This window comes from Chiloscyllium punctatum, chromosome 39 (genome assembly GCF_047496795.1).
Source record: "Chiloscyllium punctatum isolate Juve2018m chromosome 39, sChiPun1.3, whole genome shotgun sequence".
Lineage (NCBI taxonomy): Eukaryota > Metazoa > Chordata > Chondrichthyes > Orectolobiformes > Hemiscylliidae > Chiloscyllium > Chiloscyllium punctatum.
This window is the reverse complement of record NC_092777.1, coordinates 58,676,569-58,693,001: the sequence shown is the minus strand read 5'-3', so window position 1 is coordinate 58,693,001 and position 16,433 is coordinate 58,676,569. Positions and strand designations below refer to the sequence as shown.

The 16,433-nt window shown below is 42.0% G+C and overlaps 1 protein-coding gene across 1 annotated transcript in view; it reads right to left on the bottom strand.

The window, feature by feature from the left end:
- The window catches only part of LOC140464110 (centrosomal protein of 95 kDa-like), a 66,070-nt gene that overhangs the window by 30,605 nt on the left and 19,032 nt on the right, over positions 1-16,433 (bottom strand). The window contains exons 6-9 of the mRNA XM_072558837.1: positions 15,043-15,149; positions 14,686-14,829; positions 12,773-13,029; positions 10,459-10,516 (exon numbers count right to left, since the gene is read on the bottom strand). Of these exons, the coding sequence (XP_072414938.1) occupies positions 10,459-10,516; positions 12,773-13,029; positions 14,686-14,829; positions 15,043-15,149 (566 nt within the window). The remainder of the gene's footprint in view (positions 1-10,458; positions 10,517-12,772; positions 13,030-14,685; positions 14,830-15,042; positions 15,150-16,433) is intronic.

Here is a 16,433-nt window from a genome sequence, read left to right as displayed (position 1 = left end):
CCTTCATCACAAGTGGTACTGTAGTACAGCTGTCTCTTGGGTAAGCTGAATTGAGGCAAATACCTGGGGCCCCATGCTGGAATCACTGGCACATGGGAGGATCGGGAAGGTAGGGGAAAATGATCGCAAAGTTAATCATGGACTTGGAGATCTTTGATTGCAGAGCAGAAGAATAACAAGCTGGAGAACAACAGGAGAGGGGTGTAGCACAGAGCAATTTCCCTCCCCCACAAAATGGACAACTCTAGTTAGCAACATTGCTAAGTGTTAAAGACAGGCCTATTGGTTACACGGAGTCTATGGCAGGTGGTGAGGGAACCAAGGTGGCAAAACCTACTTGACATTATCCTCATCATATCTACCTACCACACATTAATCCAGCCAAGACAGGATTGGCAGAAGTGACCACGAAACAACCCTTGCAGTAAGAAAATTGTGTTCATGTTGAATATAGTCTCTATTGTGTTGTGGCATTACCATAGTGGTAAAATTGGATAGATACTGAAGAGATTTAAAACTCCTCAACTGGGCATTCATTAGATACCATGGGTCATCAGCAGCAGAATTATATTCAACCACAATCTTAGCTATATGGCATGGGGGTTACTCCAAGCCATGATTACCATGGGAAGTCATGCCAGGAGCAGCAGCAAGCATACCTAAAGTGAAGTGTCAAGCTGGCAAAACCACAATGCAGGACTGCCTGCATATCCATAAGCAGCAGCAGCATGTGATAGGGCCAAGCAGTCCTATAACCAGGAGAACAGGATCCAAATTATGCAATGCTACCACATCCAGTTATAAGTGGCAATGGACAATTATGTAACTAACAGGTGGCAGCTCCACATATATCCCCATCTTCAACAATGGGATAGCAAATCAACAATAAAGACAAGAGGTGAAGTATTCGTATCTATTTTAAAACCAGAAGCACTGAGTGGATGATCCATCTTGGACTCTAAAGGTCACCAGCACAGATGTCACTCTTCAATCAGTTTAATTCACTTCACAAACAAACAATGGACACAATGCAACGGCTATGGCTGTGACAACACGACAGCAACAGTAATGAAGACTTGCACTCCAGAACTCATCATGCCACAGCCATGCTGTTCTCATTTACAATGGCACCTATCAAGCAATGTAGAAAATCAGTTTTTCATATTTACAAAATAAATAAAAAATGGACAAACCCAACACAGTCAACTACTGCCCGCCATCTACTTTAGACCAAACTTATAGTCAGTTGTCGAGACTACTACGAAGCAGAACTTGCTCAGTAATAACTAACATGATCAAAACAAAAGCTGAATTCCAGAGACAGTCATAGTCTTTTACATCAAGGCATTATATGACCAAGTGTGGTATCAAGAAGCCTAGCAAAACTTGAGTCAATAAGAATCAGGGTGGAAAGAAAACTCTCAAAGAACTCCAAATGCTGGGGATCTGAAACAAAAACAGAAATTTCCAGCATCTGAAGAGAAAATCGTTAGTGTTGGGGCCAGTGATCTTTGTTCAGCTGGATAAAAGCTCTGCTGGTTAGTTTCATACTGGGCACAAAGGAAGATAATTGTGATTATTGGAGGTCAGTCATTTCAGTTCCAGGGCATCTTTACAGGGGTTCCTCAGATTGTGTCCTAGACCTAAATCATCTTCAGCTGCTTCATTGACCTTCCCTGCGTTATAAAAAGGTCAGAGACTGTGGTGCTGTGGAGTCCGTGGACCATGTATGGGTGTGGGCGTTTGCACTCCTTTTGAGTTTCTCAAAAACCTCCTCCTCTGCTTTTGGTTGCACTTCAGTCCCACACTCCTGATATTTGGGCACCTGGTGCAGAGGAGGAGGGGCAGGTCTGAAGGCCTCCTTGTGGGTCTGCTCTTGGGCCTGGCCAAACTGGCCATAAATAGGTCCAGGCAGCGGGCCATGGAGGGGGTCGGTAGGGCCGACTGCCTGCCCTTCTTCTGTCATTACGTTGGAGCCCAGGTGTCTCTGGAAAAGGAGCACGCGGTGTCCACTGACCCCCTGGAGTTGTTCAGGGAGAGGTGGGTGCCGCAGGGAATAAAGTGCATTATCTCCCCCTCCAATTCTATTTTGATTTAGTCCCTCCCCTCCCCTGTTTTGCTCACACAGCATTGCCCTTTGATGTGAAGGGCAGTGCTTGTCACTGGCCACTCGGGTGTTTTTCATATCTTCCTGGTGGTGGAAATTGAATAAAGATTCGTGCACTTTGTGTCTTTCACTGTCTCACACCTGCGCTCACATGGGCACTGGGGAAAAATAAGCACTACCGCAGTTAAGCGGTAGTGTGGAAAAAAATTTTTTTTATAAAAAAAGGTCAGAGATGGGGACATTTACTGACAATTTCAATGTTCAGCACCTGAAGTAAGACCTGTCACTGGGTCACCTTTTATTTACACGTGCGTAATAGAAGGACTTTGACCAGCTAGCTCAACTTCCAGTCCCTAGTGAGGAGAATCCCTGAAACAGTGGTGTGCGCACATGTGTATCAGGACTTCCTAATTTTCCCTGGTTAACAACACCAATCAGGGAGCTCGTATTCAAGGAGATCCACCAGGCCCTCATTCCAAATCACTATATCTGCCATTAGCATTCCTGATGCAGTTTCACCATCACCCAAGTCCAGGAATATCAAATCTAACCTGGTATGGAGTCTTCGCCAACAGTGACTATGCTGAAGCTACCCCTGTAATTGTGAGAGAAAGATGGTCCTATAATCAAAACAGGAACCAGGACAGTTTGGTATCAAACAAAGCTGTAGACTTTTTCTTCAAGCCTTCCTTCAACATTTGCACTGCTCTTTCTGCCACATCATTGTGAATGATGGTATGGAATTATCTGGACATGTCGACCTCTATTCAACTTTAGGCAACTTTCAATCCCTGCTGTCCCACTGTCTGTGACCAATACTTCTGGGAGACCACGTATTGCAAATAATGCTTGCAGCTTTTCAATCATCCTAGAGTTTGATGAATGAACTCTATGTATATCCAACCATCTTGAATGGGCATTTACAATGACCAAGGACAGTGACTATGACAGTCCTTTCATGTGCTCAATGTGTAACTGACTTCATGGTTTACCCAGCCATTCTCACAAAGGTGGGGAAGCTGCTGGTGGTAATTTGTGTCCTCATTAACGCTCTGCTGCATTGATGGGGCAGTGCCCAATGTCAGCTTCTAATTCTGGCCACCACACAACTTCTTGCCAAGATCTTCATTTTGGAAACCTCCAGATGACCCTGGTGTCCAGCCAGAATCTGGAGTGACCTTTACCCCTGACAATCACTCACTCTTCCTTCCCCTAAGATACCATGCTAAACGGTCATTCAGTCTTGCCAGGTTCAGAAAAGTTTCACTTCTGGCTGTGAGGGCCCTTTTGTTTCCCGCATCACCACCAGTTGTTTTAGTTTTGCCAGGACGGGATGTTATGTGTCCAGTTAGATATTGTCAGCAGTGACCAGAATGGTGTCCAAAAAAATTTAAAACCAGAATGGACTCTTCCAGCAGAGCGACCACTAGTGGGAGGTGGCTCGAGTCATCCACATTTGCTACTTGGCCTCCCGGACTGAGAATAAGGGCCCACCACTGAATTTGACCTGAAGGTGTGGGCGGCATAGCAGTGTCTTTTTTTTAAAGTAGTCCTAGCAGGAGTTTGTTATCCATTACATTTTTACAAATTTAGGAGTGTAATAGTGCTCGTACAACTTCTCACACCAAACCTTCATTCAGTATTTGAGCATATTTGCGTTCAGCATCAGCTGAAGTCCACTAAGCATATGCTATTGAGTGTTTCTCTTAGTTGGGCCACCAATGAACCAACATTACCCGGATACCATATGGGCAGACATCGCATGTCAACATCACATCTCACCAGTGATCATAGTGGGCCAATTCTTTAGACGACAATAATTGTTTATTCACTTTCTTAAAGACTACAGCTTGGCTATGTGACCATGTCCAAGACTGAACCTTTTCAATAGCAAGCGTAAGGGTGCCAAGGTGGAGACCAGGTTACATATGGATTTTCCATAATGATTCACCAACTCAAGTAAAGACCTAAGATCCATTATAGATGTGGGAGCTGGGGCACCTTTAAATTGAGCTGAAAAATGTGTTGCTGGAAAAGCACAGCAGGTCAGGCAGCATCCAAGGAGCAGGAGAATCACCGTTTCGGGCATAAGCCCTTCTTCAGGAATGAGGAGGGTGTGCCAAGCAGGCTAAGATAAAAGGTAGGGAGGAGGGACTTGGGGGAGGGGCGTTGGGAATGCAATAGGAGGAAGGAGGTTAAGGTGAGGGTGATAGGTCGGAGAGGGAGTGAGGGTGGAGAGGTCGGGAGGAAGCTTGCAGGTCAAGAAGGCGGTGCTGAGTCAGAGGGTTGGGATGGAGATAAGGTGGGTGGGGGGAGGGAGGAATCCTGACACCCTCCCCCAAGTCCCCTCCTCCCTACCTTTTATCTTAGCCTGCTTGGCACACCCTTCTCATTACTGAAGAAGGGCTTATGCCCGAAACGGCGATTCTCCTGCTCCTTGGATGCTGCCTGACCTGCTGCGATTTTCCAGCAACACACTTTTCAGCTCTGACCTCCAGCATCTGCAGTCCTCACTTTCTCCTAGCACCTTTAAGTTGCCCTCACCATCTCCCAACGGCTGTGACCAGGTCTTGTCAACTCTGTAGCAAAAGTAGGTCACTTAGAGTACCTGAAACACATTTTCCCTTTCTAAGGCATACACCTGGTTGAGAGAAACATTTAAGCACTACGTCCTAGCTTTCCAAGCACTTTTTATTGGCCTTCCCAGTTACTAACACATCGTCCAAGACAACCTGTGGTGAACCTTGTAAAATGTTCTCGAAGCTGAGCTGGATAGAGGAGGATGTCCCATTCCATTGAGACACCCTGTAGCTCTCCACTTGCCACATTTTCTAATGACAAAGCCAGCTGTAACACCTGTTTGAAGTCCAGTTGCCTTCAGCTAATAGACCATTTTGCATGGTTATGTCATGAATCCCACTTACCAAATGGTCCTTCAGCATCTCATTCACAGTTAACTTAAAAATCATATACCTCTGCCAGCCATCATAACCTTATCAAAAATCACAGTACAGATTTCAGACTCTTGAAGTGCCAAATAAAACTGATCACGTCTCAGAATTAAGAAGAGGCTGGAGATCCAAATATTCCTTAAATAAATCCATCAACTCTTGAAAGGTTTTAGCATCTGGTGCCTCAGGGAAAGTTAGGCTCCTAATAACAAATAGCTGCAGGTCTGTAAGCAGTCAGAAGAATTACACATCACTTTTCATTTTCCTCAACGTCATTTACCCAGAAGAAATAATGTACTCTTTTTACATACTGGGCCCAATCTTTAATTGCAGGATCAAACAAGTTAGGCTTCACAAATAAAAGGCATGATGCCAGAAATGCTGATCCTAACTCAAAAAAACGTTTTCAGGAGCACACGGTTTTCTCTCACCACCATCAAAATAACTCTAGGGAGGCCAGTACCCTGTTGCCCAGTCACCCTTTATTTACATGTGCACGGTATACAGACTCTGAACAGAGAGCTCAACCCAGTCCCTGGGAGGGAGGAGAATCCCCGAGACTGTTGTTTATGTGTGTCAGCCTGGGTCAATCAGGGAACTCTTGTTCAACGAGATCCTCCTGGTCCTTATTCCAGTCACTACAGCATCATAAACTGCTTCAGTACCTGAGTCATGTAAGTCCAAATGCAGCAAGGCCTGGACAATATTCAGGCTTGTGCTGACAAGTGACAAACTGTATTTGCACTATGCAAGTGCCAGGCAATGGCCATTTCCCATAATAAAGAATGTAACCATCATCCTTTGATATTGATAATAGTAGTCCCAGGATATTAATAGTAACTAGAAATTAGCCATACCATCAAGACCTACACCAACAGGCCAAAGGCTAGGAATCCTGCAGCAAATAACACTTCCTATTTCCCCCAAAGTTCATCCACCAGTGACAAGTCATGAGTGTAATGGAATATTTTCCATCACATGAGGTGAAGCTCTAACACTAGAAGAAACTTGACACCATCCAGGTCTCAAGCAGCTTGCTTGTTAGGGACCACATCCACACAGTCACTCCTTCACCACTTAAGCTCAGTAGCAGCAGTAGTACAAGATGTAATGCAGAAATTCACCAAGGCTCCTTAGGCAGCACCTTACAAACCTATGACTAATATTAATCCAGAAGACAAAGGGCAACCAATGTATAGGAACACTGCGATCCCCTCTAAGCCACTCACTATCCTGACTTGGAAACATGTTTCTCCAGTGTTGCAGGGTCAAAATACTGGAGCTCCTTCGCTAAAGGCATTTTGGGTCGACCTACATCAAACAGACTAAAGTAGTTCAAGACAGCAGTTCACTGCTAGAACATCAACTATTCACAATATAGATTAACGACTGAGAAAGGAAGCAAATTTACTATAGTCAAACTTGCACATGACAAAAATAGGTGGAAAGGCAAACTGGGAGAGGGATAGAACAGTTTACAGAAAAATATTGATAGGTTAAGCAGGTGGGCAAGCTGTTGGCAAGTGGGGTATAACATGGGAGAACGTGAAGTTTCTCATTTTGGAAGGGAGAACAAAATACAGCATTACTTAACTGCTGCAAACCAGCAGAAAGCTGCAACACAAAAAAGGACTTGGGGGCACTTGTGCACAAAGCACAAACTTAACACACAAGTGCAGCAGGTAATCAATCAATCAGAAAAGCTAATGGAATGTTGGCCTTTATTTCAATAGAGTTGGAGTATAAGAATCAGGAAGTCTCACTGCAACAATACAAGATGCTGGTTAAAGCTCTGCAATACAGAGAACAGTTTTGGTCCACATATTTAAAAAGGAAAGATGCAATTTCATTGGAGGCAGTTCAGAGAAAGTTCACTGGGATGATCCCCACTATGAAGCGATCATCTATGAGCAAAAGATTAAGTAGGTTGGGACTCTCCTCTCGAGTTCAGAAGAATGAATGGTGATTTCATTGAAACAATTAGGATTCTTAAGGGGCTTGACCGGGTAAACACTGAGAATGTTTCCCCTCATGGCTAACTCTCCGACCAGAGGACAGTCTCAGAATAAAGGGACACCAATTTAAGACGGAACTGAGGAGGTATTTCTTGAGGGTTGAAAGCCTTTGGAACTCCTTGCCACAGTGTGTGTGGGGCAGTGTCCTTGTGTGTATTTAAGGCTGAGATTGCTAAATTATTGGACAGCAAAGGAAAAAAAAAAATCAAGGGTTACATGGAAAGGGCAGGAAAGTGGACGTCAGGAAAGTCAGATCAGCCATGATCCTATTGAATGGTGCAGTGGGCTCAAAGGGCCAAACAGCTTACTCATATTCCTTTTTCTTAGAACATAGAACAGTACAGCACAGCACAATATAGGCCCTTTGGTCCTTGATGTTGTGCCAGCCTTTTATCTTACTCTAAGATCAGATTACCCTATACAGGGCAACCTAGATTATCCAAACGAGATGGGCAGGCATTATTTAGTTTGGACAATCGATTATTTGGTTAATCGATTAAATGCCTTTCTTCTGGGGCTCGGGGTTTTTAAAAAGTCTGCTCCCCACCAGTGAGTAGAAACCTACCTCTGACATCTCCCCTAAACCTAACTGTAATTACCTTAAAATTCTGCCCCCTTGTGACAGACAAATCTGTGATGGGAAAAGTCTCTTGCTATTCACTCTATCTATGCACCTCATCATCTTGTACACCTGTCAAATCACCTTTCATCCTTCTTTGCTCCAACAAGAAAAGCCCTAGCACCCACAACCTTGCTTCATAAGACACACCGTCCAGTCCAGGCAGCATTCTGGTAAATCTCCTCTGCACTCTCTCTAAAGCTTCCACATTTTTCCTGTGAGGCAACCAGAACGGAACACAATATTCCAAGTGTGGTCTAACCAAGGCTCGTTAGAGCTACAGCATAACCTTGTGACTCAAACTCAATCCCCTTGCTAATGAAAGCAAACACACCATAGGCCTTCTTAACAACCCTATCAACTTGGCTGGAAACTTTGAGGGATCTGTGGACATGGACCCAAAGATCCCTCTGTTCCTCCACACTGCCGGATTCCTGCCTTTAACCTTGTATTCTGCATTCAACTTTGAGCTACCAAAGTGAATGACTTCACACTTTTCCAGGTTGAACGCCATCTGCCACTTATCAGCGCAGTTCTGTATCCTGTCAATGTCTCATTGCAACCAACCTTCACAACTCCACCAACCCTTGTGTCAACAGCAAACTTACTAACCCACCTTTCCACTTCCTGATCCAAGTCATTTAAAAAAAAATCACAGAGGTCCTAGAACCGATCCCTGTGGAACACCGTTGGTCACCCAGCTCCAGCATGAATACTTTCCATCTACCACCACCCACTGTCTATGGCCAGCTAATTCTGTATCCAAACAGAAATGTTTCCCTGTATCCCATGCCTCCTTACTTTCTGAAGGAGTCTACTATGGGGAACCTTATCAAGCACCTTGCTAAAAATCCATGTACACCACACCCACTGCTCTATCTTCATCATGTTTTGTCACATCCTCAGAATTCAATAAGGTTGAGAGGCATGACCTGCCCCTCACAAAGCCATGCTTTCCAAGTAATCAAATTCTGTCTCAGATTCCTCTCCAAAACTGTGACTGGTCTGTAATTCCCAGGATTATCCCTTTCTTGAATAAGGGAATAACATTTGCCACCCTCCAATCATCTGGCACTACTCCAGTGGACAGTGGGGATGCAAAGATCATAGCCTAATGCTCAGCAATCTCTTCCCTTGCTTCCTGTAGTAAGCTAGGGTATATCCTGTCTGGGTGAAAGGGAGGACTGCAGATGCTGGAGATTAGAGTCAGGAGTGTGGCAGGTCAGGCAGCATCTGAGGAGCAGGAAGAAAAAAATCCAAAAAAAAATTTTAAAATCGACATTTCGGATGTAGGGCCGTCGAGTTTTCTTCTCCTCACATGGTGCCTGACGCTGTACTTTTCCAGCACCACACTCAACTCTATCCTGTCTGGACCAGGGGATTTAATCTATCCTTATGTTTATCAAAGTTTTCAGCACATCCTCCTTCCTAACATTAACCTGATCTAGCAGATCAGTCTGTTTCACACTGATCTCAGAAACGTCATGGTCCCTTTCAGTAGTGAACACTGAAGCAAAGTATTCATTAAAGGATCTCCCCTATGACTCCTGGCACATGTTCCTTCCACTATCCATGATCAGCCCTACCCTCAATCTGGCCATCCTTTTATTCTCACGTGAGTAGAATGCCTTAGGGTCTTCCTTAATTCTACCCGCTAAATCATTTTCATGCCCCCTTCTAGCTCTCTTAAGTCCATTCTTCAGTTCCTTCCTGCCTACCTTGTAATCCTCTAAAGCCGTCTGATCCTTGCCTCCTCAACCTTAAAGCAGGCTTCCTTCTTTCTCTTGACGAGATGTTCCACATCCCTTATCACCCAAGGTTCTTTCAAACTACCATCCCTTCCTCGCCTCAGTGTAACAAACCTGTCCAGCACTATTGGGTGCTTGCTAAATAAGCTCCACATTTGTGTTTTGCATTTCCGAGAAAATCTGTTCCCAAGTTAGGACCCCCCAGTTTCTGCCTAATAGCATTGTAATTTCCCCTCCCCGAATTAAATACTTTCCCATACTATCTGCTCCTATCCCTCTCCAAAGAGAATAGTAAAGGTCACGGAGTTGTGATCACTACCACCAAAATGCTCTCCCACCAAGAGACTTGACACATGGCATGGTTCGTTGCCAAGCGCCAAATCCAATATGGCCTCCCCTCTAGTCAGCCAAATGTGCATATTGCGGCAGCTGACAATTCAAATAATTTGGATGGAGCAGTTTAAGTAGGTTCCAATGAACATTAGGAAAGTTAAAGTCATCCATGACAACAACCCTGTTCTTCTACACATTTCCAAACTCTGCCTCCCAATCTGTTCCTCAATGTCTTTATTGCTATTGGGGGGCCTGTTAAAAGCTCCCAGTAAATGGACTGCCCCTTTTCGGTTTCTGACTTCCACCCATAACTCTGCAGTCAAACCATCTTCAATGATCTCCCTTTCTGCAGCTGAGATACTATCCCTGATTACCAATGCCAGTCCTCCAAACCTTCTCCCCTATGCTTATGGTTTTACTACTCTCGCCACCACCTTCTCAAGGGCAACTAGGATTGGGCAATAAATGGTCTAGTCAGTAATGAAAAAGAATGAAGCTTTGAACTCATCATAAAGTTTCTGGCTTTCTACAAAAAGTTAAATGACCTGTTGAGTGTTTCCAGCACTGTTTCAGAATTATCTGTAAATCTTCGATAACAATTCTGTGCAGACTAAATCTGGCATTCAAATCTATGGAACAGCATACTCCTGTATTAAGGAGGTGAAGTAGTAAACAGCATTCTCACCTGGGGATAACCTTGATGGTGTCATCTTTGAAGGAATGTTTTCATGCACATCTGGAACCTTGAGAACAAGGGAATTCAAGACATCAAGGAGATAAAAACACCATTTCACATGCACTTCATTCAAAATAGCTTGCAAATTATAGATATTTAAGATGCAATTAACTAAAAGATAAGCACCAAGGAGAATGTCAGTAGTCTCAGAACCTCTGATCTGACCAAATAAAAGCAAATTACTGCGGATGCTGGAATCTGAAACCAAAAGAGAAAAAAAATGCTGGAAAGTCTCAGTTAGACTCGAAACGTCAGCTCTTTTCTCTCCTTACAGATGCTGCCAGACCTGCTGAGATTTTCCAGCATTTTCTGATCTGACCAAATTGTTTTCCTGCATTCATCAAAGTACAATTCTTCCACTTTATAATACTTATCTGTTGATTATATCAAACTCAAACAATGTTTAGGAACTCATTTTTCAGAGCACTAAATATTTAAGAGGTTTATTTTTTGCACTTATTTCCAATCAAGCATTATTATAACGAGTCATGCTATTCTCAATTCACTTTGCTCTTCTTTTGAATCATTCTACTTATTGGATAATCTTTGCAGTATTTTCCCCCCCAAGATGTATTTTAGATTATCCTAGAGCTTTGCTTCATCGAGTAGTTTGTAGATGGTTTGACAGATATCTGTAACTGCACAAAATGTTAATTGTTCTTCTTTTAACTTCTCTTTACTCAGCTTAATCGCAACTAAAACTGTTTTGTTTATGCTTCGGTACTAGTGTGTTATAGCCAGTTATTGTTATTCTTTTTAGCTCATTGGACCAAAGGTATGGTGTTGATTCTTACATTGAATGAGAGCTATTCGCACTGTTGATCAGAGAGGTGTCAGGAAGATCATGCCATTGCAGCTGTACTGCTGCACATTCGCAGGTTATTTGTCCATCTGAAAGAACTGGCTAGTGCATGGAGTATAGGAGTTGGGATATCATGTTGAAGCTGTATGGGACATTGGTTAGGCCACTTTTGGAATACTGTGTTCAATTCTGGCTTCCCTTCTATAGGAAGGATGTTGTGAAACTTGAGAGTTCAGAACAGATTTACAAGGATGTTGCTAATGAGAATTTGAGCTACAGGGACAGGCTGAATAGACTGGGGCTATTTTTCCTAGAGTATCAGAAGCCGAGGGGTAACCTTATAGAGGTTTATAAAATCATGGGGGCACGGATAGGATAAACAGACAGAATATTTTCCAGGGGGGGGGGGGGGAGGGGGGGGCGGGGCTGGAGGTCACTGGTTTAAGGTGAGAAGGGAAAGATTTAAAAGGAGATTTAAGGGGCAACTTTGTCATACGGAGGGTGGTGTATGTATGGAATGATCTGCCACAGGAAGTGGAAGTGGCTGGTACAATTACAACATTTAAAAGGCATCTGGATGGGTATATAAATAGGAAGGGTTTGGAGGGATATGGCCTAAATGCTGACAAACGGGACTGGACTAATTTAGAAATTTCTAGTCTGCATGAACTGGTCAGACCAAAGGGTCTGTTTCCCTGCTGCATTTTTAAGTCTTCAAGCATACTTAGGCTTTTTCCTTTCACCATTTGGAAAAAAAGTTTCGATTAGTATAAAGAAATGCACTCCTTTCAGTTTTCTTATACCTCAAATAATTAAGATTTTTGCTCCCCTCGACATTCCTACACTTGGCAGTGTTCAAAGTGCAGTACAGTATTAACTAATGCAGTGCTAAGAAATTGATGCAAAGAAAATGCTTTTTCATCAATGGATTACAGAGAGTTACACTTTCATCAGTCTAATCAATGTGGGAGCGGCTGGCGATTGGGTTAGTGTATCACATTCCCTTTTAGAAAGCCCAGTAAAGTCCTGTGCTCCTATACCAAATCAGTGTTTCATAAAGGGACAGTAAAAACTATGGTAGCTGAATTTTAATTAGCTTAAAATCAACTCATGACAATCATTTTGATATAATAAAACTTTCTGATGTGGAATGATATAACTCCACAAAAACTATGCCTCACATACATATCGTCCCATTTATAGTAAATACTGTGGGACCTGCAACTTTGCTTTATTTGAAGTTTCTAGCAGGTGTTGTCCCTTACCAAACCTCTTTTGACTTTACTCTGAAAATTAAGAAAAGGTGCACAGGTTAACCATGTTGACTCAAACAGAGAAAGCTACATTTACTGTAGAATCACAAGTGTTTAACAGGAGTAAGCTTAATGCAGGATCCACAAATGTGGTCTGCAAACATGATTAATTACATCAAAAGTACATTCAAAATTTCAACCTACTCACATTATGAACAGGGGTTACTCGTTTCACTTTCAGCTCTCCTGTCTGGATGGTGGATTGGTCTTTCTCACTAGCCACTAATGTCGTATCAGAGATAGACTGATAACCAATTAAGTGTGCACCTTGGACTGGAGGCCCATACTCAGGAGGGTGGTAAGGAGACTGCAAGGGAATGGCAGGTCGAATGGGCTCCCCAAGCTGCAAAGCATTAGTGATTAATCCAGTGGAATGATCTTTGGAAGGCAAATTATCAACAGATCCTTTTAAAAAAAAAACAAAGATGTTATTTTAAAACAAACAGTCTAATATAAAAGATGGCCAGTGACCATTTAAATGCACTACATTTGGAATATTTGTTAGAAATGGCAAAACTGTAAACAGTAATTCTCCCTAGTTTTTGAATGGAATATTCAAATAGTTCATCAGGAAAAATTATAATATGCAATATTGAGCCTCGTCATGGTCTTTCAAAACCAAATCTTTATCAGTGTCAGATATAGAGGATGTACATTTTCAGCAAAGTCACAGGTACAGATTGAAAATGTATAGTCTTCATGAATCATCCAGACACCCTAGACGAGGCTTAATAGCGACACTAATGTTTTAGTTTGAGCTTCCACGAGGTTTTGTTAATGCTGGCAGTCAGGGATGCCTGCTGCATTGGATTACTGGTCTAGATCCCCAAGTTAATCCATCAACAACACAACAGTATTGGAGGAAATTTTTTTTAAAAGTTTGTAATGAACGGTTCAGGCAAATTGCTCACAATGCTACTGAGTCTTGAACCAAATCTTAATAATATAGGTTATTACTTCAGCTTCTGAGAAGACCATACTTGTTTTTGCTCTGGCTTGCTGTTTCTGCATTTCAGAGAAGTTGAGAGTTATCTATATTGTGAAATCAGATATTATTGTACAATTGCAATAACAAAAGTCAAAATAAAAAAAAGTTTTAAATTAGGTCAAGTAACTTCAATAGTAAAAAGCAGAGGATCAACTTTTGTGAAACACACATGCTGCCTTAGGTCTCACACAAAAGAACTTGATCCACTGCAAAAGAGTTCAAGTGATGAACATATTTAGTTTTTACTTCACAGGGTGGAGGGCGGGTGGAATAAACAAAGCTGATGCTTGAGAGCAATGACCTTTCATCAGAATGGAAAAAATTTAGAGGTGTTCCTTTTGAATTGCACCATTTTATACTTTAATCCTTTCTTCACTTGCCACCTCCTCATCTCATTCTTTCTTCCCTTTGCCACTACTTCCAAGCTCTCAACTCGCCTTAAAAAGTTCACTGCATCTTTTTCCTATTTTATTACAAAACAGTTGACCTGAAATATCATCTCTTTCCACAACGGTTTGTTGCTAATATTTTCCTGTCATACCACCATTTTTAATTTATTCATGGGATGTAAGCATCACAGGCTAGACTAGCACTTATTACCCAGAGGATAGTTAAGAGTCAAACACATTGCTGTGGATCTGGAGTCACGTGTAGGCCATAACAGGTAAGGATGGCAAATCTCCTAAAAAGGACTTAATGAACCAGATGGGTTTTTCTAACAAATCAACCACATTTTCATGGTTATCATTCTATAATTTTACTGAATGCCATTCAGCCATCTGCCATGGTGGAACTTGAATCTAGGTACCCATAAGTTTACCTGGATTAATTGTTTAGTAAATAATACCACTAGGCCAACATCTCCCCATTACTCAGAAGACAAGGGATCAGGTTGCTGAGTAGGGGGGGGAAAAAAAAATAATTGAGGCAGTCCTGGGATTCAAATTCAGAAGCTCCTAGTCAAAAACAATTACAGCTGTATCCCAGTAGGCATAGTTATTTATAAAAGAAAATCCATGTTCCTCACCCAGCTAGAGTGCACCATTTATAAACAACATTATATTTTCACTTACTTCCTGGTTTCATCATTTCTTCCCCATTAGTGTCAGGTACAGGTGCAGAACCAAGAGGAAAGGAGCAAAATCCATTTTGTCCTTGGTCCAATATTTCTAACTTTTGTTCTGACTGCTTGACAATTTGATAATATTCAGACAGGTCTCAAGAAAGCAAAAGAGACAGACAATCCTTAAAAAAAGGTCAAATACAAATTAAAACAAACTTTAAATTGCATTAGAAGGCCCCAATAAAAAATGTAGTAATGGACACAGGAGGAGCAATTTTTAAAATATTAATGTGATAAATCATACAGCAAAACTAATGTAACCACAGACCACAATACTGTGTCTTATTGAAAGAGAATCAGCAATTACCTGCATTCTTTCTGTGGCTGTATGTACAAGCAGATTCACCAAGTCGGATGAGCTCATTGGTGGATTCAGATCCTGCTCCATCCCAGGTAGTAGCAGAAGGTGATGAGCTAGACCAGTTTAAAAAAAATAAATCATTTTTGAAATGTGCGAAAAATCAGATTATATAGTTTATAATTACATGCAAGTTTTGACAAAACAGTTAAAAAAACTTGGCCAGGCTCAAGAATGTTAATAGGCACAACTGCAAAGAAAAAGTTTTATTTCGATTATCACATATGTAGAACTCAAATTGTTCCCATCAATGTTTTGAAATGTTATCACCATGACAGTGTTACAACATAGGACTGCTTTGTAGTTAGTTTTAGATTCAGTTTCTTTTTCCCCCCCCTCTCCAAATTCTTTCATTCATCGGACGTGGGCACCATTGGCTCAGTCTGCTTTTATTACCCATCCCCAATTATCCTGAAAGTGGTTCAGCGCGCTGCCTTGTTGAACAGAAGTCATCTTTGGAATCAGTTTTGAACAAGAAAGCAGCACCAGCAGTTTAACCCAGCACTAGAGATCACTCATAATAAACAAAGAACTAATGATGTCACAACAAAAAACAAATTGTTGGCAAAACTCAGCAGGCGAAAGCAGAGTTAATGTGGAGTCTGTTACTACTCAGACTTTCAAGCACTAATAATGTCAGGATGGTGTATGGTTTGGGTGGGAACTTGAAGATATAGTTCTACCCCAAAGCTATTGCCTCGCTCTTCCAGGTGGCAGAGTTTGCAGGTTTGGACTGTGACTTGGTGATTTGACTAACTACATTTTGCAAATGCGACATATTGCTGCCACTATGCAATAGAGAAGGGAGTAAATGTTGAATGTGGACCATTTATAAACAACTGCCAATCAAGCAATTTAGTCCTTGATGGCATGGAGTTAGAAGATTGTTGCTGAAGCTGTACTCATTCACGCAGGTGGAGCGTGTGTTATGGACCAGACCAAACCTAACCTCCTCAAAAATATATTATGAAGCTGGATTAGACTCAGATTTTCTCTTTTTTTCCAAAGAAAGAAAAAAAAGGCAAGTATAAAGTATTGTGTTCCAGATATAATTCAATTAGTCAAATTACCAGCCTTGAAGAAAAACACTTTATTATAGTGTAAGCATACTAAAAGAAAGAATTGGAACAACAACTCTGCTGGAAACTTAACAGAATATTAGATTATTTAACTAATAAACAGCAAATGTTCCAATACAGCAACATGCCATAAACACACCCTTGGCAGAGGCAAATAGATTGCCTCACAGGCAATGTTTCTCCAGTCCAGGAGCAAAGACCATCAACAGAAAACTCTGGCAGAGTGAGCGGGAAAGAGAACACAGATGGGAGAGCAGCAGG